This window comes from Scyliorhinus canicula, chromosome 19 (genome assembly GCF_902713615.1).
Source record: "Scyliorhinus canicula chromosome 19, sScyCan1.1, whole genome shotgun sequence".
Classification (NCBI taxonomy): Eukaryota; Metazoa; Chordata; class Chondrichthyes; order Carcharhiniformes; family Scyliorhinidae; genus Scyliorhinus; species Scyliorhinus canicula.
The window spans coordinates 86,187,444-86,212,763 of NC_052164.1; the positions used below are offsets into that span (position 1 = coordinate 86,187,444).

Sequence of the window (25,320 nt, forward strand, 5' to 3'; positions counted from 1 at the left end):
TAACTGTAGATTTAACCTTCAATGCCTGGGGACCAGCATCCCAAATGGTTACCACAAAAAGCCTGAAGTTTCAGGGTGAGATTCTCTGGCCTCCCCGCGGCATGTTCCTCGGGGGCGGGATATTCTGGTTCGACCACAAGTCCACCAGACGCCGCCAGGAAAACCTGACGGGAGCGTGCCGTCGGCGGGACGAGAAGATCCCGCCAGCGTGAACAGCTGGAAGATCTCACAGGTAAGTATAAAGCAAATATATTTTATAAGCGCTAGACAAGCAAAGCAATGTTTTTGAAACCCAGATAGAAATGCAAGATTTAGGGGTTGATTTTCAGCCGCGTTCAATAGCAGAAAGAACAGCGACATGGACGGAGAATCCCGAGGGAATCGGGAAATGTAATTCTCTTTGGAGAGACCATGGGCAAAATTCTCCGACCCCCCACAGGGTCGGAGAATCGCCCGGGGCCTCCGTAAACCCCACCCTCGCTGTGGCCGGAATTCCCCGCCACCCGGGAATTGGTGGGGGCGGGAATCACGCCGCGATGATCTGCGTGCCCCCTGCGGCGATTCTCTGGCCCGTGAGAGGCCAATCCCGCCGCCATGGTTTCAACAACCTCTGGTGGCGGCAGGATTGGTGGCGCGAGCGGGCCCCCGGGATCCTGGGGGGGGCCGTGGGGCGATCGGACCCCGGGGGGTGGCCTGGCCCGTGATCGGGGCCCACCGATCGGCGGGCGGGCCAGTGCCGTGGGGGCACTTTTTCTTCCGCCGCCGCCACGGCCTCCACCATTGCGGAGGCGGAAGGGAACCCCCCTACCGCGCATGCGCCGGTGGAGACGTCAGCGGCCGCTGACGCACCGGCGCATGCGTGAACTGGAAAAGGTCTTTCGGCCAGCCCCGACGCCGGGCGTCAATGGCCGTTGCCGCCGGTTTTGGCGGCAGTCGGTGTGGCGCCAACCACTCCGGGGCAGGCGTAGAATTCCGCACCTTTGCGGAGGCCCGACGCAGGAGTGGTTGACGCTACTCCGCTACGCCGGGACCCCCCCCCCCCCCCCCCGCCGGGTAGGGGAGAATCCCGGCCCATGTTTCCCGATTCTTCCCCACCCCTTCACCGGTGACATCACAAAGTTCATGCACACTAATGGCAAGAACCTAATTTTAATGGAATTAAATACATTTTTAATACGCTGCGCCAACCCCACAGCCATGTGATTTCATCCCCTCCCCCCACTGAATTTTCCAACCTCGCCAACATGACGTCACGTTGGTGAGGTTTACTATACCTGTTTTTTAAAAAATGAGATGCTGTTGAGGGGATCCCTCCAGGGGCGCAGAGGTAGGTATAAGCTACTGGAGGGAGAGAGACATGCCCATGCAGTGCCCAGGAACTGCCCCTGGCACTGCCAAGTTGGCACTCTGCCAACCTGTGCTGGGGCAATGATGGGACGGGCCCTTTGGGGAGCCAGTTAGGGGGGGTGGGGGTCCTGTTACATGTCGTTGGGGAGGGAGAGCATCTAGGCCATTGGGGGTGGGGGGGGGGGGAATTGTAGGGGGGGGGGGGGGCACCAGCAATACTTCCACAGATAAGGGGGGGTTTAGCAGAAGAGAGTCCAATGATTGGGGTGGGGGCAAAGAGAGAGAGAAAGCCCGATAATTGTGTGGGAGGGAGTGAGAGATTGATTGTATTGGGGGGAGGAGGCGCTGGTGGCATTTGATCAGTTCTGATCAGGGTACCCTTTAACGATGGTGCCCCAATCATTGCGGAGCTGGGTTCGCCGCTTCTATTAGGCCCCGCCCCACCAGACTATTTTTTTCTTTAGAGAGGCTCAAGATCTGAAGTGAAAACTGTTGTGTATTCATGTTTGTTCCCAGTTGGACCAAGGTCACATTAAGAGTTCGATCACTTGACTTATTGATATCATCTGCAGTTTGAGTGGGCTAACAGTCAGTCCATTCTAGCAGCCTGTGAGAAAACACCGTTCGAAGAAAGCCCTTGTTGCTTGTACCTTTGTGATTTGCAAGCTTGTACTTTGAAAAGTACCTCAAAAACTGGTCTGTGAAGCTAGAGAGCTACATGCTGGTTTTCAGTCAGCCTGACACGTTGGAAGAAATATGGGAAGTTTGCACCCATATTATCAGTGAGCATTTCTGCATTCTAATAAAGGCACTAAACCTATTAAAATATATGCATATAGCAATAGATGACACACAGCCATCACTTAAAGTATCCAGACTTGTAACACACACTTAGAGAACTATTGTTTTGCTGCCTATTTATGTAAGTGTGAATGGGGAAAATATACATTACTGTCATTGTATTAATGACCTGTTGCATGGTTATCAATGAAATGAAATGGCAAATAGTTCTGTCAGTCTTTGATCAAAACAGGATGATGCTGATCAAATGCCACTCATGTTAGATTTCGAGCTGAAGTTATCCAATAGCAGCAGAACGCTTATCTATATTCACTTGCAACTGGTAGCATCGGAAAACCAGATGGAATTAAGTAGCAGATGCCTGGTGTTGTTTCACTTAATTGCTTCTGCTTTATATAATGTTTCATATTTAATGAATATCTTAATTTCTTCTTCATGTAATAACTCTTCCATGTACAATTGTGCGGTTGAATAATGGCTTCTCATTTTCCAGGACTGTCCATGGGATGCTTGCTGTCAGAAAAGGCTGGAATTAATTGCGATTAAGAAATTTGCCATACACGGTTAATTTTTGGCACTAATGAGAAAAGCTCAGTTGGATTCTGCTGGTATTTGAAGTATCTTTCCGACAGGAGGGCATGTCAACATGTAGTCTGTACGCTGCTGGTGTCCACTGCACCAACCAGTACTGGGAAGAAAGCAATCAGTCATGCACTGCTGACTGGCAGATCAAGGTTGGACTGGAGTGGAGAGGGGGGCTTAATTGCGAGTTTTTTGGGAGACCTCTGAGAGCATTCCTGCCCATCTGCACCCATGGTTTTTTAAAAAAAATTGAAAGTTTACGGGGACCTTTTTTTCAATGATCTTCAACTGTCCACGGCGACTGGTTAGACTTTCTCATCACCTAGAGCGAAGAGGTTGTGCATGCACACGTTTTATCCTACTGTCATTGTGATTCTACACCCATTGCAAGATCTTGATTTGTATGTTTAAATACAGGAGTGGGCGAAGGACATTGGACCCGTCGAGCCTGCTCTGCTATTTCGTTAGAACATGGCTGCTCATCTACCTCAGCCCCACTTTCCCGAGGTATCCCTACATACCTTGATGCAATTAGCACCCAGAAATCTATCAATTTCTGTTTTGAATACGTTCAATGACCGAGCTTCCCCAGCCCTCCGAGGATAGAGAATTCCCAAGATTCATCACCCTCTGAGTGAAGAGATTTCTCCTCATCCCAGTCTTAAATGGGCTGCCCCTTATTCTGAGACCACGTCCCCTGGTTCTGGACTAGCCAGCCAGGGAAATCATCCACCCTGTCACACCCTGTACGAATGTTTAAATTTAAATAAGATCATCCCTTATTCTTTGAAACTCTAGAGAATTCCTGAATCTCTCCCCATAAAACAATCCCATCATCCTAGGGATTTGTCCGGTGAACTTCTCGTACTCCGTCTATGGAAGGTATATCCTTCCTTGGATAAGTAAATCAAAACTACACACACTACTCCGGGTGCAGTCACACCAACTCTCGATATAACTACCAGAAAACATCTTTACTCCTGCATGTTAATTCCCTAGTGATAAAGGCCAGCATTCCAATTACCTTCCTAATTGCTTGCTGTACCTGAATGCTAGGTGATGCATGAACAAGGACACCCTGGTCCCTTTGGACATCAACAATTCCTAACCTCTCACCATTTAAGAAATACTCTGCCTTTCTGTTTCTTTTGTACCAAAGTGCATAAACTATATTCTATCTGTCGTGTTCTTGCCCATTCACTTAGTCTGTCCCAACACTGTCCCATTCGGAACACTGGCTGCCATCCTGAAAAATACCAGACACCAATTCTTCTCCATTACCCTTGTTGATCACAATGGCTGATTTATTTGCTGAATTTATTTACACGCATGAAAGAGACCCCCATTCCCTTGTGTGTTTTTGTGATACGTATGACCAAATGCGAGACCTCTAGGCCTGTAAAGGAAAGTCGGAAGAAAAGCTTACAAAGAGTAGGTTTCATGAAGACTGAAAAAACACGAAGAATAGAACAGGAAAATACATTTGGCTCCTCAAACGGCACATTCCACACATCAAATACAATTTACATTCAACATGGGGCAATGTAATAGGTATTGATTCTACTGACCATAAAATCTCTTATCAAGGCATATATTGGTTAATTCACATTCTATCAATTTGAGGTCACAAAGAATATCGAGCAACTAAGGGGGAAAAAACAAACCGTTCTTTACACTGCAAATTGTTATGTTGCTTCAGATCTGATATAGTCTGCTGCTGTCTCGATTGTTGTTGTTATATCTTTTGATCAAGTTTAATTAGTGTGAAAAATCAGCATAATTTGATGAATTTATGGTCATGTTTCTGTCCCTAAATGGATTCAAGGAACACTAAATTTATCTTTAAAGAAATATTGAGTTTTGCAGTGAGAAGGTAGCTGTTGGGTTTATCTTTTGATAGATAAAAGTTTGTTGCTCATGTTCTCCGGGAATCAAGTAAGACAAAATCTGTTTGATTTGCAAGTCAGGAATTATTTTATTAAATGCCAGCATAATAGTTGACTTTTATTGGTTGCGGCCATATTTTTAAGATGAGCCCCATCATCCACCTGAAGCTGGAGCAGGCCGTATTTAAATGTTGGTCATGATATGGAAAGTATCTGCCGTTTCTGTTTCCACTTGGCCAGTCCTCAGTTATCAAAAGCAAGAAAACAGAGTACGCGATTGTCATATTTCTTTCGTTCTTAGAATTGTTACAGACAAGGATGAAAGAGAACTAAAGCCTCGACTGGTTACTGTCGAATCATTAATTTTTTTATTGAAAAGGAAAAAATTGTTTATTTCTTAACCCTTGAGTGTGTGGTCAGTTTGAATAACCAGCAGCAAGCTTTTTGGGGGTTTCGCAGAGAGGATTATTTATTCACACATTCACCCTGAAATTCCAATGCTATGTCATTCTCTTGTATTACCAACCCAAACCAGACCCCAACAGTGGCTAGGTGATTGGACCAAAACCCCAGGGCGGTATTCTCCGCTCCCGATAAAAATCGGGATGGCCGTCGTGAAATCGGCCGAGCTTCACGACGGCCTCGAGTCACCCCCACCCGGGGGGCTAGGAATGGGCTCCCGGCCGCGACCTCGTCGCGCCGGAAACGGCGCTTTTCTGATGTCATGCGCGGGTTGCCGGTTCCAACCCACGCATGCGCAGATGACATCAGCACGCAGAAGGCACGAACCCGTGCATGCGCGGTGCCATCTTTCTTCACCGCCGCCCGGCAAGACGTGGCGGCTTGATCTTTCCGGGCGGCGGAGGGGAAAGAGTACGTCCGCTTTGGACGCTGGCCCGACGATCGGTGGGCACCGATCGCGGGCCTGTCCCCTCCCGAGCACAGTCGCGGTGCTCCTGTCCACATCGGGCCCCTAGATGCCCCAAACGGGCATCTGGCGTCCGTTTCACGAATGCAGCGACCAGGTGTGGTTGCTGCCGTGGTGAAACGGGCGTGAAGGGCCGGCCGCTCGGCCCATCGGGCTCTGAGAATCGCCGTTAAAAACGGCGAGTGCCAATTTTTCCGAGCCGTGGGGGGGAGGGGGGGGAGAATCGCTGGGGGCGCCAGTGGGGCGTAAAAAATGTCGGGGGCCCTCCCACGCCACGTGGGGAGTGGAGAATTCCGCCCAATGTTTTAGTTTATTTTAAGACAGTGCAAAAAGAATGATTCATTCCAGGAGTGATTGCATGAAAAAATAGGGCTTTGACTTTCTATCTTCAAATAGCCGCTTCAACTAAGTTGTTCCAGCCTCTTCCGTGTCTTCAGCCGAGACTGCTCTGCTTTCCATTGTGGGATTTACACCGCATCGTCTCACGAGATCGCTTGTTCTCGTGAAGCCCTGCGAGCTGAATAGATCCCGGGAGCGGGGTCTCCCGGCTTCTATCGGTCATGCTGCACTGTGGTGAGCTTCTTTTCGGGCCCAGCGTGCCAATTTGATTGCGCCCTTTATCCCTGTAGGCTCATATTAACTCTCCAGGGACCACCCCCGTCAAACGACTGTGCATTAGCCCAGACTGATAAACACATTCCTTCATCAATTTCATCATCTCACTGCTAAAAACACCCAGCCTCTGCAAACAGAATTCATATTTTTTAAAAACCATGCCAACTGCTGTCAAACGCACAGTTACCCCAGGCTTTTAACCCTTAAATTGCCACTACATTTATTATCCAATTTTTCTAAAATCTTCCAATCATTACACTTGGCATGCATTCGTGTGCACGACACACATACAATGAAAAAAGGCATTTTCACGCCTGTGAAGTAGTCTAGGTGGGGTTAGCAGCTGGTGTCTCCGGAATATTGCAGGGTTCTTTTGAAGAGATGGATTTCAACAGGTCACAAAGGGAACAAGCTGCAGCTCCAGTTCTAGGGCTGATACTCCTTGTTTAGTTTGCAGACTGACTACTTTCTCCATGTTCTTGTGAAAATAAGATTTGTTTCTTGGGGATGGTTAAGTTCCAATATTGTAGCCATTTAATACTTTTTTAGATCCCTCAATTTAAGAGCGTTGTTTCACTTGTTGTAAATCATTATATAAATGTTATTACAATAGTAGCTAACTGTGGGAAATGTAAGCTGTGATTGCCAAGCATGGAAGACAGTGAGCGGAATATTATTATTATAGCCTAATCAAAACGCGAATGCAAATTGAGTCTATCTGGTATTTTAATTGAACAGGAAATTGCAGAAACAACAAATTAAATTTGAAGCAAATAAACAGATTTTTCTTCTTTGCTGCAAGGTTTTGTCAGGAAAACAAAAGCAAAATTAATATCACTGGTAATTTGCGTGCTCTACAAATGTACAAACTGAGCTTCAGGCAATAAAATTTAGATTTGTTTATATATCTGTGCATCATGGCAACTCGTAAAAATGCTTCATTTGAATTATTTGAAATAGAGCAGGAAGTCTGTTCAAGTACAGAGCCTAGGCGTAAATTACAATATGCTGATTATCAATCAAGATAAAATATTTTAGCATTTTGAATAGTGTGTAAGCTTGGGGTTAAACAACAGTTTTAGATAGGGGATCCTGATTTTAAGGTTTTAAAAATGTTAGTGTCTTGAATGTTTGCTGGCTGATCTGAATCTAGCCTGTTTAAAAATATTGGGCTGGATTCTCCGTGAACGGGATGCCCCGTTTTGCTGGCAGCCCGGGGGTTTCCCGATGGCGTGGGACGGCCCCACAATGGGAAACCCCATTGACCGCCCGGCGTAATGGTGAATCCCGCCAGTGGGGTGAGGCAGAAATGTGGTGCGGCAGATCAGAGCATCTCGCCCAATGGGCAGAATTCAAACAAAACATTTCTAAGTGTCATTTTGGTCCAGTTTGGCGGGATGTTTCCCTTCGGCTTTTTGGGTGAGATCCACACTGTATTCACCCACAGCGGTGGGCACGATTCTGACGGCCTTGTCCACCTCAGGATGTGACACGTTTGGCCTATCGTGAGATTTATTCAGCTCATTACGCCTCACGAGATCTAGCAGGATCTCACAAGGCGTTGTGATCTGGATCCAGCCCACTATGGCTAGGACCCAGATTTGCATATTCAACTGTGCAGTCAGGCTCACTTGAATATGCTCTCGCCGGAGTTACCCAATGCTAGGAATCTAACCCCGGCACCTCTGAGAATCCGAGCGAGTGCCGTTTGCCACTGGCACAACTAACATGGACCAGACGTACCAGCACTTGGGAGAGTCTCCCAGAGGATCGGGGGCCGATTGGGTTCTCAGGCTCTCGACGGGATGGCACACTGGCATCTCTGCCACCTGGGCATTGTGTCACTGCTAGCCTGGCAGGAGCACTGCCAGGTTCCCAGACAGGTGAAACCGAGGTGCCCATGTGGCATTTTGCCTGTGCCGGGAATCAGGCCCAGGGATGCCCTGCCCTTATGAGGTGAGGTGTGGGGGCTCGATGATCCCCTTATTGGTGTGTTGGGGCATTAGTGGAGGTCTGGAGGCCGTGGTGGAAGTTCCAGAGTTCGGGATGCCATTTTAAAATCATGATGTGGAGAAGCCGGCGTTGGACTGGGGTGAGCACAGTAAGAAGTATTACAACACCAGGTTAAAGTCCAACAGGTTTGTTTCAAACATGAGCTTTCGGAGCACTGCTCCTTCCTCAGGTGAATGGAGAGGTATGTTCCAGAAACATTTATTTTTTTTTTTTTTTTTCATTTTTTTTTTATTGGAATTTTTTGCAGAAAATATAACAAAAAGTATAGCAAAAAGCAGTAATATGCAACTAACAGCCCCATAACACCCACAATTCCCCCCATACCGTAACATCACATGTATCAGATTCCCCCACCCCCCCCCCAAACAAGAGAACTTAACCATAAATTAAAATTAGATAAATCAAATTTAAATAAAATAAGCTAACATAATCAACGTCCCCCCCCCCCCCCACCCCCCCACCCCCCCCCCCCCCCACCCCCCGGGTTGCTGCTGCTACTGTCCCAGTACCCTATCGTTGAGCCAGAAAGTCGAGGAAAGGTTGCCACCGTTTAAAGAACCCTTGCACCGATCCTCTCAGGGCGAATTTAACCTTCTCAAGCTTAATAAAGCCCGCCATGTCATTGATCCAGGTCTCCACGCTTGGGGGCCTCGCGTCCTTCCACTGTAGCAAAATCCTTCGCCGGGCTACTAGGGACGCAAAGGCCAGCACACCGGCCTCTTTCGCCTCCTGCACTCCCGGCTCTACCCCAACCCCAAAGATCGCGAGTCCCCATCCTGGCTTGACCCTGGATCCCACCACCCTTGACACCGTCCTCGCCACCCCCTTCCAGAACTCCTCCAATGCCGGGCATGCCCAGAACATATGGGCATGGTTCGCTGGACTCCCCGAGCACCTGGCACACCTATCTTCACCCCCAAAGAACCTATTCATCCTCGTCCCAGTCATGTGGGCCCTATGCAGCACCTTGAATTGAATGAGGCTAAGCCGCGCACACGAGGAGGAAGAATTTACCCTCTCCAGGGCATCAGCCCATGTCCCGTCTTCGATCTGTTCCCCCAGTTCCCCCTCCCACTTCGTTTTCAGCTCCTCTACTGACGCCTCTTCCTTCTCCTGCATAAGCTTGTAGATATCGGATATCTTCCCCTCCCCGACCCAGACCCCCGAGAGCACCCTGTCACTCACCCCCTTCGCGGGGAGCGCAGGGAATCCCTCCACCTGCCGTCTAGCAAATGCCTTTACCTGCAGATATCTAAACATGTTTCCCGGCGGGAGCCCAAATTTCTCTTCCAACTCCCCCAGGCTCGCAAACCTTCCGTCGATAAACAGGTCCTTCAGCTGTCTAATGCCCGCTCTATACCATCCCCGAAATCCCCCATCCATGTTCCCCGGGACGAACCTGTGGTTCCCCCTTAACGGAGCCTCCATCGAGCCCCCCACTTCTCCCCTATGTCGCCTCCACTGCCCCCAAATCTTGAGGGTAGCCGCCACCACCGGACTCGTGGTATACCTCGTGGGAGGGAGCGGCCACGGCGCCGTTACCAGGGCCCCCAGGCTTGTATCCCCACAGGACGCTCTCTCCATCCGTTTCCATGCTGCCCCCTCCCCCTCCATCACCCACTTACGCACCATCGACACGTTGGCCGCCCAGTAATACCCCGAGAGGTTGGGCAACGCCAGCCCCCCCCCATCCCTACTCCGCTCCAAGAAGACCCTCTTCACCCTCGGGGTGCCATGCGCCCAAACAAATCCCATGATGCTGCTGGTCACCCTTTTAAAAAAGGCCCTAGGGATAAAGATGGGCAAGCACTGGAAGAGGAACAAGAACCTCGGGAGAACCGTCATTTTGACGGATTGCACTCTGCCCGCCAGCGATAGCGGCACCATGTCCCACCTTTTAAATTCCTCCTCCATCTGTTCCACTAGTCTGGTGAAGTTAAGCTTATGAAGAGCCCCCCAACTCCTGGCCACCTGCACCCCCAGGTACCTGAAACTCTTCACTGCCCTCCTGAAGGGGAGCCTCCCAATTCCCTCCTCCTGATCTCCCGGGTGCACTACAAATACCTCGCTCTTTCCTAAGTTCAGCTTATAGCCCGAGAAGCCCCCAAATTCCGCTAACAGTTCCATCACCCCCGGCATTCCCCCCTCTGGGTCCGCCACATATAACAGCAGGTCGTCTGCATACAGCGATCCAGAAACATTTATATAGACAAAGTCAGAGATGCCGGACAATGCTTGGAATGCGAGCATTTGCAGGTAATCAAATCATTACAGATCCAGAGAGAGGGAAAATCACAGGTTAACGAGGTGTGAATTGTCTCAAGCCAGAACAGTTGGTAGGATTTTGCAAGTCCAGGCCAGATGGTGGGGGGTGGATGTAATGCGACATGAATCCAAGATCCCGGTTCAGGCCGCACTCGTGCTATACGTTTTTGCTCGACAATTCTACTTTGTCGCTTGTCCTGAAGACTGCCTTGGAGAACGCTTACCCGGAGATCAGAGGCTGAATGCCCTTGATTGCTGAAGTGTTCCCTGACTGGAAGGGAACATTCCTGCCTGGTGATTGTCGCACGATGCCCGTTCATTCGTTGTCGCAGTGTCTGCATGGTCTCGCCAATGTACCACGCTTCGGGACATCCTTTCCTGCAGCGTATGAGGTAGACTACATTGGTCAAGTCGCACGAGTATGTGCCGCGTACCTGGTGGGTGGTGTTTCCATGTGTAATGGTGGTATCCAAGTCAATGATCTGGCATGTCTTGCAGAGATTGCCCTGGCAGGGTTGTGTGGTGTCGTGGTCGCTCTTCTGAAGGCTGGGTAATTTGCTGCAAACAATGGTTTGTTTGAGGTTGCGCGGTTGTTTGAAGGCCAGTTGTGGGGATGACCTTGGCAAGATGTTCATCTTCATTGATGATGTGTTGAAGGCTGCGAAGAAGATGTCGTAGTTTCTCCGCTACAGGAAAGTACTGGACGACGAAGGGTACTCTGTCAGTGGTGTCCCGTGTTTGTCTTCTGAGAAGGTTGGTGCGGTTTTTTGCTGTGGCTCATTGGAACTGTCGATCGATGAGTCGAGCGCCATCATTTTTAAATCAGACTAGGGAGGGGCGGCATGTGGCGCAATGGTTAGCTTTGGGATTATGGCGCTGAGGACCTGGGTTCGAATCCCGGCCCTGGGTCACTGTCTGTGTGGAGTTTGCACGTTCTCCCCATGTCTGCGTGGGTTTCACCCCCACAACCCAAAGATGTGCAGAATAGGTGGATTGGCCACACTAAATTGCCCCTTAACTGGAAAAAAATAATTGAGTACTCAAATTTAAAAACAAAAATCAGACCAGTGGGCATTCCTCGCCATGTCCCTGAAATGAAGCAGACTCCCATTCAATCGCAAGTTTGTTCTCACTTTTAGGACCACCTCCCTTCATACCCCCCTCCCCCTCTCTTTCATGGGCATGACCCTCATCATCACGCACCGTTTGGCAGTGCCACCCTGGCACCACGGAAGTGCCCCTGCCCATTGTAGGCGGAGCATCGCTGCTTTCAAGGTGACGGAGAATTGCAATTTGCCGTAAAATCAGTGCCCACTGCGATTATAGCGTCGGAACCTATTCTCCGTCCAATCGCGTTCTGCAATTTCAGCCTCAGCCAACGGAGAATCCCGCCCCATATCTCCCAGATGGAAAATCCTGCCCAAGACTTTTACTTTTGCCCCAATCAGGGTAAGTTTATTCCCCAGTTGTTGTTTTCAACAGAGTTATTCCTTTCGTCTGCTTTTACGATGTCGTAATAATAAATCAAATCATCATCTACGAGGTTAAGGAATAAATTAACATAAATTTTGCAAATGACGGAAAATATTTAGTTGAAAGGTTCATTTTAAAGAATTAGAATAGCAGCTGGTACAACTAAACTCTTAGATTTATAAAACAAAACCCATTCCAAAAGTTTAAAAATTAAATGAATAGAATTTAGGGAACTAAGTACAAGTAAGAACTGTTTCTCGGTAGTTCTACAGTTGGTAAGAATTTGTGAAGTAAGTCCTTATGTTAGCAGTAGCTTTGGTTTTGACTTTCCTGACTTGGGGGACTCGGTTTCCATTAGGTGTGAGTGTACGAGTATTTCCAATAGCAAGTGGCCAGAATTCTCCTCCAGTGGGATTTATTCCCACCGGCAGCGCACCCCCGCACATAGGATTCCTGAGGCGTGGAGTGGCTTCAATGGGAAATCCCATTGACAAGCAGTAGCAGTAGAGAATTCCGCCGCCAGCGAACGGCGTGTCTGTGAGAAACACTCGGCTGGGGGGCCAGAGAATTGAACCCAATGTGTATTTTTGGCATTTGCCACCTTGAAACAAATGAATCTACAATAAAAGGTCCTATTGAGCTGCAGAGTTAACTATATATAACCAAGTGATCTTATCTCTTCCCTAATATCTTGACTGAACGTGGGATGGAACTCATCACTTCTCTTATGTCGATCTTGTGCTGGATTTTACAGGGGCGGGGTAAGAGAGTAGGGTGCCCACTCCTGGCATAAATGTCAGGCCACATCTGCAGCTAAACCTGCAACCATTTACCAGCCATTAGGAGGGCGGCGCGGATTTCAATGAGCAAAAGGGGTCCCGAAAAGTGACACCCTCCATACGTCCCCCATGCTAGCCCCCACTGTTATTTGGTCTCTTAGGACCTCAATTGACCCATAGGTGGGTTGGCCTCCCAGTGTCCGGGCAGTGCAGGAGAGTAAATGCCAGAACCAGCACTCCTGATATAACGCCCAATTGTAAGGCGCCCTCAGCTCATTTGTCAGCCTATCTCCTGAAGTGAGGCTTGTGCTAGGCTGGCTAAAAAATCCACCCCCTTGGATGTACAGGTCACTTTTGACCTAGATATGCTGCCTGTGCCAGTACTTCAATATCATTTTAAAATTTTTGTCACACCTTATATGCTTCTTTGTGTGCCAACCCACAATTTTCAACTGATCACCTGCATTTTCTCAAAGTGCATGCTTCAAATTTTGGATGATGGTGCTGCTGCTTTTGATGCCTTTCATGTACATCACTGCCCATAATAGGGGTTTCGTGTGTCATTCGAGAATTTAAAGATCATTATCATTAATTTAATTTCTGATTGCCTTTGCTTTCTCTAGCTACTCTGTCTCCATCTTCTTTTCCACCACTTGATTCAACTAGTGAGTATTCTTGCATGTAGCTCTTTGTTTTTCCCAGCCGTGATATTTGTCCCTCAGTAGCTGCTATCAACTGTGTATTTTAATTGCAGATTTGTTCAAATGCAGCTTTAGGTTGTAAATCTACAAATATCAGGCACTGCATCATTTACTCGACAGCTAAGAAAGTGTTTTTTTGAAAAAGGAAGTAAGTGCTTTGAAATTTGATGGCCTGAGTTTCCTGCCGAGACTAAAGTGAGCTTTGTCCCTTTGAATCTGTAATTTTGTACCGAGAAGGCTAACCCTGAAATATACCCATTGGCATGGTTTTAGTTTGAACTGACTGTTAATTAAGAGGGTGACATTCAATCTGCATACACTGCTTCACTTTGCAGTCCATATTAACCATGTCATTTCTAATTTAGGTATGTAGCTTATTAACCAGTGTACCTTGATTGAATTGCAAATAATACTCGCTGAATATTGTTTTGCCTGAGAATAATTTAATACCTTGGAGGAGTTTTCACTTTGGACTATTTTATGTCGCCGTTATTTCTTGCTCCCTCCTGAAGAAATGGCAAGTCGATAATTAGCATTCATGGTCTGTTGTTGACTGATAGTTGCCCAGTTTTATTGTAATCTTGGTTTGGTGCGTATAGACTTAGACTGAACATGAATGTGTAGTTGCAGCAGCCAACATTTCCGAATTTTGAATAGATTATTTCGGTTTCAATGATTTAATTGCATAATATACATCACTTTCCCTGTAGTCGTAATATTATGGGCAGTAATTGCACTAAATTCTAAATATTTTTATTTTTAAAAAGGTTAATTTGATCTGACTTGCTGGAGCTAAATATTTACAGGCAGCTGCCAATATATAACCTATTCTGTTTAAAGATTCCCAATTTCCCCAGGTTCTTTTTTGGGAAAAGGTGTATTTTTTGAGCAGGATCCTCAGAAAAAATAAGGACCTATTTTGACAATGTTTTCATGTTGGTTTGGATTTCCACTTCAGAATTGTGAACGACATACGCAATCAGGGGTGTTAACAGATAATGAAGTTACTTCCTTGATTGCAAGCCCTTTATGTTAATATTTTCCATTATGGTGCCTGAGAATGCAACCTTTTAAGAAAGTAAGAAATGGCTTTCATCACTTTGTTCATGAAAGGTAATTGGAGTTTGAAAAATTAAAGAGGAGAATGCTTGTTAATATCGGCCACACTAGTTTCAAATGTATAGCTAGCTAACATGGACTACATATTCTCAGATAGTATAATCTTAACATAAATTACTTCAGATTAACCTTCTGGACCCCAATCTTTCCCATTAATTTGGAAGTGATGAGCAGGTTTCAGATACAATAAACAGAACTTTCTGGACCTTCACACCAGCGGGATCAGAAGATCTCATCAACGGCGCACCCCTGCCGCGGGTTTCGCGGCAGCAGGGGATGTTCAACAGGAAACCCTGTTTGAGAATGGCGGAATCCAAAAATCCCACCGCCAGCAAATGGTAGGCTGCCTCCGTGAAGCTCACGGTGAGTTGCACGGAAAATCATGCCAATTATTTTGCAAATGAAAACAGGCATGAGTAACGTTTTGTAGCAATACAGTGATACGCCTATTTGTCTCGCTGACATCATAGAATTTACAGTGCAGAAGGAGGCCATTCGGCCCAACAAGTCTTCTCCGGCTCTTGGAAAGAGCACCCTACCCAAGGTCAACACCTCCACCCTATCCCCATAACCCTACCCAACACTAAGGGCAATTGTGGACACTAAAGGCAATTTATCATGGCCAATCCACCTAACCTGCACATCTTTGGACTGTGGGAGGAAACTGGAGCACCCGGAGGAAACCCATGCACACACTGGGAGGATGTGCAGACTCCACACAGCCAGTGATCCAAGCCGGAATCGAACCTGGGACCCTGGAGCTGTGAAGCAATTGTGCTATTCACAATGCTACCATGCTGCCCACACATCTGTGTGTCTATAGTGTTGACTTCTTTTGTTGCCCTAATTCATCAGTGTGCAAGTTGCTGTAAAATCTGATGAACAAGTTTTATATTCATGCTCATTATTGTCTCCTGTTTAGAGTGGGACAGCTTTCCTATATGTGTAAACAGGGAGGCAATATATATACTTGTCCAATTCCTCATTCTTTCGGAGAAGTCAGCAACAATTCCGTTGAAGTGAAGTACCCGCACTAGATTTCTAGCACGCTGCAACTCTGCAATATGCCCAGTGGTGACCTGGGATTTGATTCTCCGGTTCCCCAGCTGCGGGTTTCTTGGCGGTGTGCCTGGCTGCAAGATTCTCCACTCCCGCTGCTTTCAATGGGAGTTTCCCATTGAAGCCACCCCATGCTGCCGCTAAAGCCAGGGCTGGGGGTGCGCTGCTGGCAGGAATAGAGTATCCCAACAACCGGAGAATTCCAGCCCTGATGTTTTATAGTAGTTTGTAATTTTGTGGCGATTAATAATTGTGTCCATCATCTCCCTTGATTGGAATAGTTACATTGGTTTTTAACTGAATTTTATGCATCAATGTTGGCTGCATAAGCATCGGTTAGTTAAGAGGCAGCATTGTTTTTCATTTGGTGCATTGTGAGCTTTTTGCGAAATTTTGTTGAAACAGCGTGAGAAAGACAAAAGGATGGGAATATTAATAGAAGGCTAAATTGAATGTAGCAGTTACATCTTTAACTCTTAGGATTTGTCATCTTGTTTAAAGAGTGTCCTTTCCCACAAGAAAAAGCTGTTTTTGATCCTATAACACTCGTCACATCAGACAAATATTTGTGGTCATACGATGAAAATAATGTTATGAGCAGAAAACAAAAGGCTTCTGTTAAAAGCAGTTGATTAGTATGATAGAACAATGGGTGAAATTCTCAGTTTGGGAGACAATGGGGTGAAATCTCCGCCTCCCCAGTCATGTGTTCCTCAGCGGCACCCTATCACTGGCAGCAGGATTCTCACGGTCGACCAATAATATTTCCTATTGTGGCCACCCTACGTCACCATGAAGCCCACAGGCGAGAGTGCAGTACCGGTGCAACCAGCCAGGGAAGAATTCACTCCAATGTTCTCCCGCTGGAACTGAATTGCACCATACTTGCGTACCTCCTAAATAAGGAGACCTCCCCCAGAGGGGTCTATTTTCTTCAGGGCTTCCTGACATGGGTAACTTTTATGCGGGATCTGTGGGTAGATCTCTTTATTTAGGGGTCTCGGTGGGGGTCTCTTTATTTTGGGCATTTCTGGGGGTGTCCCTTTATTTAGGAGATATCTGTGGGTGGTATTCTGATGGGGGTAGGGTGGGCAGGTCTTGCATTATGGGAGGGGAGAGTGGCCCTCGGATGGCCTTTGGGGGCAACTCCCTTAAAGAGTTACCCTATTGGCCCACTGCAAGGTGCACTGCGTCAGGGCCATGCTTGTCATGACGTGTAGTGATTCTCGCCCACGTGATTCCTGACCCAGAGAATGGGAGAATCACACGGGCCCGGTGAATATGGTGCCCGGCTCACTAAGTGGTTGCAACTGGGTCTTAACGACCATTCGCATCCTCATGCTGGCATGGGACGTGAACCTTGATCCCGACAGCAGAGGGGGAGCCGAAGCATTGGGCACTGATCCCGTTTTCTTCACTACTGCCGGATTCTCCGCCTCAGCGGGAACTCTGTTACCGGTGGAGCAAGGCGGAGAAGGTCACCCAAAGCGTTGTAACATAAAATATTCTATCTATATATTATTTATATATATATCATCTATATTATGCTGTATATAAATATGGATAAACTTATATTTTAAAGGCCTTGGATGAGGGACACATTTACTGAGCTGTATGTATTCAAATCAGTTTTTTAAGAAAGTCGGAAATTAAGGGGGTAAGTGGGGGGGGGGGTGATGTACCTTGGCATGGGGAATATAAGTGGCCATAGAGTGTTTTGGGGTATATAATAATAATAATCGCTTATTGTCACAAGTTGGCTTCAATGTAGTTACTATGAAAAGCCCCTAGTCGCCAAATTACGAAACCTGTTCGGGGAGGCTGAAACGGGAATTGAACCCGCGCTGCTGTTCTTGTTCTGCATTACAAGCCAGCTGTCTTAGCCCACTGTGCTAAACCAGCCCCTTATAGCATGTTATGGGGGACATGATCGACCACAGAAGGCTTTTGGGAGCCATAAAGGCGGCATGGAGAATATTTGTGGAGTGACGGTTGTTTTTGTTAAAACTCTGATGAGTTCCCACAGCACCAAGGGAAACCTTTTAAACAGTCCGCCTCTGCACCTGACAGCCCCTGTGGTCGCATCTGAATTTTTTCCAAGGTTGACTGGCCGAACTGCAGCCCACACCTGCCCTCCAGCAATGAAAATCCAGTCCTTGCAGGCAGTTTCTCCCGAGGTGGCCAGTCTGAGCCAAGGATTTTCCGGACTCTTGCTACCCACCTTGACGATTGAAATCCAGCTCCATATCTTTGAATTACACTTGGGTTTGTTCCTTCTCCTTCCACGGAGTGCCCTCATCCCTGCCCTCTCCAGGGTACTGCCCGGGCATGACCCGCTCTCCTCCTCCCAGGGAATGTACTCACCTGCACGCCTCCGGTGGATTAAGTTCGCCCTGTACATGTCATGGGGGGATCTATTATGAATGAACAATCTAAGAGAGGGTGGGGGGTGTAAAAGCCTGATAATGATATTTAAGTGCATTTAAATGGGGTCCTGACATTGAACGCCCGTATTCCCATTGGCAGGGGACAGGGACAATTGGAGTGGGAAATCCTGCTGGCATATGCCACATTTTGAGATTCCATTGGGATTTCCCACTCCTCCCCCCCCTCCCCCAAAAAACAGGAGCATAAAATTCATCCCCCCCCAATTACAGTTTAAAGAGCTTTATTGCAACTGTTACCCTTACAACTCCACACACGATTAAATACTTTAAAAAAGGTTGAAGTTAATTTTGCAATCAAGATGAAAAAGTCATCATCCTAAATGACTATTGAAGATTTATTTTGCTTATTAACTGGAATCAACTTAAACATGGAAGATTGAATTAACTTCAAACACAGTTGAATGGAAAAACACTGAGATGCCTAGTCTTTGCAAAGCATTTTCAAAGGCTTTGGAAAATAAAGGGAACTTCTTTTACTACAAAACATGACTTTAATTCACAGTGCAGTTATGAATTGAAATTTAATGCAACAAATATTAACCTACTTTCTATTTCAGTGCAGCACAATATTACTGCCATCTTTCTATTAGTGAAGAAAATATTAATCCAAGTTTTATAATGCAGCATTAACACCATTTTTTATTTCAAGATAGAAGAATATCAATGCATTTTTTAATTGAAGTGTAGCACTAATACCATTTTCATGTTGACATTGCAGAATTTTGATGCACCTTTATTTTAAATGCAGCAAAATGTGCTTGGATGCCACTTATTACAAACTACTAAATGCCATTCCGGAAACTATTGGTCTATTGTTTAGGTTCTGAAAAACAAAGTTGTGGAAAGCAGCACTGGAGTCAACACAATTTCTTCCTGTCTCTTCCGAAACCGTCCACCCCGTCAATTTCAGAAAATGATCCTTTATGTTCTCAGTAGAATTTTGAGGGGCATATCTACAGTACTCGATTACTGAGGGCTTCGACCTGTCGACTATTAACATATTGTGTGCACTATAATGAACGTTATTTATAGACCATCAGGTGTTCCAGGCAGCAGCAGTGCCAAACCTTTCATCGCAGGTTTTATTTAAAACCTTTTCCACATCATTTCGCATGCATGTCGCAAAATTGTCGTACCATTGCCCGAGCATCGCACGATATAACGGAATATAATTTATGCCTTAACACGCATTTTCCATTTGTAGCTTTCCTGAATCAAATGGAAATCGCTGGTGCTGAAAAATGTAAATTTCAGGCCTTGCGGTGAGCTTTTGCGGATGATGAAATTCGCAACACATGTTTGTGAAAAGAGGTGTTACTGTTTGTAAACCTGCAGAGTTTCCTCTGAATTACGATTGTGTGGGGAGAGCACAGGCAGGTCCTTCCTGGAAAACAACTGGTACTCCATTTTGATCAGTTTCACTAAGGAGAATGATCAAACTTTGCCTGATACTAATTGCATTTCTATAACAAATGCTTTGCAAATTTAAAAAAAAATTGTTACCAACTAAACATTCTCATTTACAATTACAGCCAGAGGAAATACTGCTGATCTGTGTTGCTTCCAGGGAGTTTGATTTTTTAAAATATCCCAACGTCCCATTTGTATTTTAATGTTTTTTGGTTTGATTTTGGTTTATTCAGTCTGTAACTCTATTCCTGCCCATGTTTACATCAGCTTTAATTTTGTATTTTTCATGTGCTCTCCTCCACTTTCCTTTCAACCAATCATGTACGTGCGTATCATGTGACTTTGTCATGTGGCTTGCATGGTGCTGATGATGTCGTCCACGCTGGTGAACAGAAGGTAAAATCTTTGTTCTGATTGGTTGAATAAATTGAACACACTGAGCAATTTTCTGAAAAGGGTTCAATATAGTTGAGTTTGACAGAAATTTTATAATTGTCTGATAGAATACGTAATTATGCATTAAGTAAACTGTTGCAGAACCAATCCGTTTGTTTTAAAAAAAGGCCAAGGTATAAAACAAAATGATAGAAGAAAAGGAACCAAAATGAAAAAATATTCAATCAAACCAGCCAACCACTTTTAATCAGTCAGGAAATTAAGCAATAAATTTGACCCTAATAAGAAATTAAACCATTGTTTATTTAATCTGCCGTTCAATTCATAGTTTAACCATTAACATGCCTGGACCAGTTTTTTTGTCTGAGCTGCCACCAACACATGTACTTCAGGAATTTCAACCTGTTTGTATCCAGAATTTGTTCGGTTGCATACGTAATGTGACTATGGCCATTATTTGTTACTGCTTTGGCTCAAAGCAAGCTGTTTTTTAAACTCCTAAAGAATTTCCCAATTTGTTCCTACCTCCATAATAGATAGAGAAGGGGAACAGAAGACATGATGAAAACTTTTTAAATTGCAAAACAAAATGAACAGAACATTTTAAATAGGTAAAATTAATCATAAGTAAACAACTGAAAATATAAAGAACTGGGATGGAGAGATGACAGGAATGATTGTGAATAAAGTGTAACAGGGCAAGTAGGAGTGATTAAATTTGTATTTCAATGGCTCCACCAATGGCTTAGTGAATTTATCCAGCAGCCAAACTATATATACTTGAAGAGACTTGGATTTGGTCTGACCTCTGATGCTTTACCTTATCTCAGCCCTGGTGGCATAAAGGCTTTCCATGTTATCCCTATTCCTGGAGTAGGAGAGGAAATGTCGATCACTGTGCAACGAGCTTTGTTCAAAGTGTGTGTGTGAATATCAGATAGGGGTAGAGTCATACTTGGTTTTGATGCCTCCCCTCTTTCCCACCCCTGTCAAATACTTAATTATCACTCAGTATAAAGACTTACAAATTAAAAAGTCCCAGAGAAGACTTTACCTTCAACGGAGACAAAATGTGACACTTAAATCGTAATTGTGTTTACTTTAGTTCACCGTTAATATTCTAGTTGTAGATCTTTCTTATACTTGAGTGGCTTATATTGTTGTAATATTATTTCTTTCAGTGTCATATCATACGGCACTGTGGCACAGAGGTTAGCACTGCTGCCTCATAGCGCCAAGGACCCGGGTTCAATTCCGGCCTTGGGTGACTGTCCGTGTGGAGTCTCCCCGTGTATGCGTGGGTTTCCACCGGGTGCTCCGGTACCTCCCACAGGTCCAATGATCTGCAGGTTAGGTGAATTGGCCATGCTAAATTGCCCCTTAGTGTCCAAAGGTTAGATGGGGTTACGGGAATAGAGCAGGAGAATAGGCAGAGGTAGAGTGCTCTTTTAGAGGATCGGTGCGGACTTGATGGGCTGAATGGTCTCCTTCTTCACTGTAGGGATTATATGATCAACTGATAATTTACAAAACTAATTTACCTGCAGATAGGAATTTCTTAGAACTGATTTGGTGTGTCAAATCCAACACTGATTTAAATTGGTCTTACTAAAAACACTCCTCCCTTTTTAAGCAATCATTTTTCTGAAGAAATACAAAATAAAGGTCATCATGGTAATTCGATTAACATGAACATAATGTCAAATAAAATTTAGTGCCATGTCAGCCCTGTAGAATGTCGGCATCTTCTGAAGCTAAATTATAGTTCTTGTCCATGTAATTAGGTTTAAAAAATACAATTAATAAATAGATCCTAATGAAATTTCTGCCCTGCTGACACTTTTGTGTTTGCACACAAACTTGTCATTTCAAGCAAATTATCGATCCAGTGTTTGAATTTTTACAAAAAAAGCAAAGTAAAGCTGTGTGCTGGTGCCAAGTATACACGGTTAAAGTATGTGTGATATTAATATTACTAACACAAAGACCTGCCTTAAGCTGTACAAACATTTGACAAGCAAAGATTTTTTTTTCTGCATTGCTTCCCTGCTCAAAGGAAAAAAATCATTCTGATTGTTTCCTAAATGAAATTCTTGTACTGTCATTAACCTTGTTAGAATATTCCATTGTTTTTTGTTTCTTAATCTTTTCTTTTGACTTTTAAGAGGGAAGCATCTAGGCAGGTTAGAACACAGAACAAGACTAACTCGTGTAACTCACAAGCATTACTGCATGTGTGCAAATAGTTTTATTCCCCTCCTGAAGCCTATTGGGCGACATCCTGAAGGATAAAAAGAGACTGAGATTTGTATTACCCCCATGCATGCCATTTGTGTAGTGGATGCAAGCTGGTTTTGCCATGGGCTTTTCACCTGTGTGTCTTTCACTTCCTTTTGCATTTAATCAGTTGCAACTGAATAGTTACCTTACACACCACAAACAATGCACAACTTTATTTTTCCATCTAGGCATTGTCATTGAATTTTTTTTAGTACCATTTACACTCTTGTGTGTTTGACACAAGGCAGGATGGAAAGGATACAAATGCTGGAAATCTGAAATAAAATGGAAAGTGCTGGAAATACTCAGCAGGTCTGGCAGTATCTGTGGAGGGAGAGCAGATTGAACATTTCAGGTCTGTGACCTGTGCGAAGGATGACTTTTAAACTTTATTACAGGTGTCATGATGCCACAATGTGACTTGGTGCCAAATTAAATGCTTGCTACATGAGAGAAATTGGATATTCTAATGAGTAAAATATCCCATTCTCATTCTGTAGAATAATGAATTAGACTTATCCCATGACTATCAGACGTATCTTTTTTGGCCAGAGAATGGGATTTGGAAAAACCAGCAGAATGCCTATAAACCAAGATTATTCTTAAAATCTCTGCATTAAGCAAAGAGTTATTTGTGACTATGAGAAGGCACTTGGTGTAAATGGGACTGTCACATGCATGTTAACTGAGTCTCTTTCTTCATTTAGAGCCAGAAAAATCACGTAGTTGCATAATCTTTGCCAATACGATATCTGGAAAATTGTTGCATGTCCAAGCATGATTTGTGTTGGTGCTTCTTTCTTCTTTAACATCTGTATTTTGCCCAAAAAAGGAATAAGCCCACACTTAGAGATTGGAGTGTGTAGAATTGTCGTACCATTTGGAATCAGCCTTCCCAAGGAGCAACTGTTTCTCTGTTTCTTCCTTTTGGAATGTCACTAACCTGTTAAGTTACAGCATAACGCCATTTATTTCAATTACAAAACTATTCTTTGATAAGTTAACTGATATGTGTTCATAGCCTCCAATGAATTTATTGATGAAAGTATAATATTTTACAAGCATGATTACCCTGGTAGTCTAACGTCATGTAGGCACTAACAACAGACTGAATGTTTGGTGGTGACTCTTGTACTGGAGACTCAGTGAATTCATAACAGTCTTATAGTCATTTTAAAAAATTTAATGCACTCTTAAATGATTGCACTTATTGCTGTCTCTTGCGCCCTCTTTGATGCAACCTGCAAGAAGCATTTATTGATAACAGTGATTGTAGAAATAACATTTGTTTAATATAATTAGATCGATGAGCAGTGAATAAAACCATGGCTGGCGCTTTTACTGGGAATTACATATTTTTTCTGAATATGTCACAGCACTAGAATTGAATCCATATCCCTCCCACCTCTAGAACTCTGTTCCACTGACTCTAACCACTTCTGCATTCACTCCTCCCTTCACCTTCCTAATGCCTGCTGTGCCCTCAGCCATCAAGGCCCCATGAATGGTTATTCATGAAAGCCCCACCTTCTCAACCTTGCCCCTACCTGAGGTGTGGTGATCCTCGGGTTAAGTCACCACAAGTCAGCTCTCCCCCTAAAAAGGGGAAAGCAACCTATGGTTATCTGGGACTATGGCGACTTTTCCTTACCAAGGCCCCATGCCCTGAACCCCTGATTATGTTCCCTCCTCTGGCACAGTGTTATATTTTTGGTGATGCCTCCACGAGGAGCTATTGTTTTGTTATCTACAGATATTTAACTGCTAGCTGTTGAATCAACCTTTGATATTCTGGCCATGTCAATCTTCCCCCATGTCTACACTTCAGCTGCTAAACTAACCACGCTGAAGTATTAACAAAACCGGGAGCTTTACTTGAATACAAAGAACAGGAACATCATCCAACGTCAGTTTCATACCCCCTCCCCTCTTTTTATTTGGTAATTGCACATAGAATTCAATAGATGTCAAGGAAAAGGCCACATCTGTGTTTACTTGTGTTCATGGAAAACCGAATATCAGGCCAAAAATCAGAGTTTCTTTATCCATCAAATAAATGAATATGTGGAACTTTAATATAGCTCTTATTTCATGTATGAAACTTTGAAGTCTCATTTGCAGATTTATTTCAATTTTGTTGAAAGTGTCTTGAGAACAACTGGTCTCCTCACAAGAGCCACCACTCCATATAACTGATCTGGTTGAGCAGAATTGCATTATTATTTCAATTATTTGATCATTTATCATTTTGATATAATGCATCATGCAATCTGGAACACTGAAGGGTCATTTATAAATAAAAATGTAGCCTTCAGCTTCCTCTCCCTTTCACCAGCAGTATCTGATAACTTATTGATGTTTTGCCATTCTATCGGGCTTCCTAGATTCTGGGGATTAGCTGCGGCTTTTGATCAATGCCTCGCAATAGGGATATATTTGGCACAAAACTTGAGAAATTTCTGGGTAGTTTGAAATTATAAAATCAGATTTTCTTTCTTTAATTTCAATCCCCATTGCGGTTGAGTGCAAAAGTCAGTATCTCAATACTCAGCGATTTTCCTACATTTCAGTCGCATTTCAAACAATTGAAGGAAATTAAAGATTAAATTGTTCACCCCCTAAAGTGCAGCACTTCAAATCATTTTTACTCAGAGACATCAAATTGTACATTTCTTACTGAACTATATGAAAAGTTATATATTTCTGGACTGTTGACTTTCTCCGGCTCATCCGTTTCATTTTACAAACCCTCAATAATGCACCTGAAAGCTGTAATGAAACCAAAATATAATCAGTGTTATTTTCTTGATTTTGTCAAAAATAGTAGCATAAACTTTCAAAGTAATCCCTGCAGTTAGTTTAGCAGTGCTAGGAGCCTGCAGCAAGAAGTTCTATGAACTACTGTCACCTAATTGCCAGATTTTGTTTTAATTTCAATCATACCACAGTATAATTTTCTCAATGTTGAGCAGCAGTTAATTACCACTTTGAAGAGTTTATCTCAGACCCTTTGCATGTGGCCCTGGACCAGGAGGGTGTTAGAAGATGGTGTGGGCGGCAGCGTGTCATGTAGAAATCGGCTCGGATATTATATCAGCTGAGAATTGCATAATTCAATGTCAAATATTTTTCAAGTGTAACCACTCCAAAACTTAAAATTATCTTGGCAATTTTGAATATTTTTAATTAAGTAAAACCTCCAAGCATAGCGAAGTCTGA

General features: G+C 44.5%; 1 protein-coding gene across 30 annotated transcripts in view; it reads left to right on the forward strand.

Moving 5' to 3' along the window:
- The window catches only part of LOC119954469 (neural cell adhesion molecule 1-like), a 563,058-nt gene that overhangs the window by 458,720 nt on the left and 79,018 nt on the right, over positions 1–25,320 (forward strand). For 8 of the 30 annotated variants that reach the window (XM_038779694.1, XM_038779710.1, XM_038779695.1 and 5 more), the window contains 2 exons: positions 13,313–13,354; positions 17,043–17,045. The exons of 20 other annotated variants lie outside the window; for them this stretch is intronic. In XM_038779694.1, the coding sequence (XP_038635622.1) occupies positions 13,313–13,354; positions 17,043–17,045 (45 nt within the window). The remainder of the gene's footprint in view (positions 1–13,312; positions 13,355–17,042; positions 17,046–25,320) is intronic. 2 more of the 30 variants (XM_038779696.1, XM_038779701.1) reach the window with 1 other exon arrangement.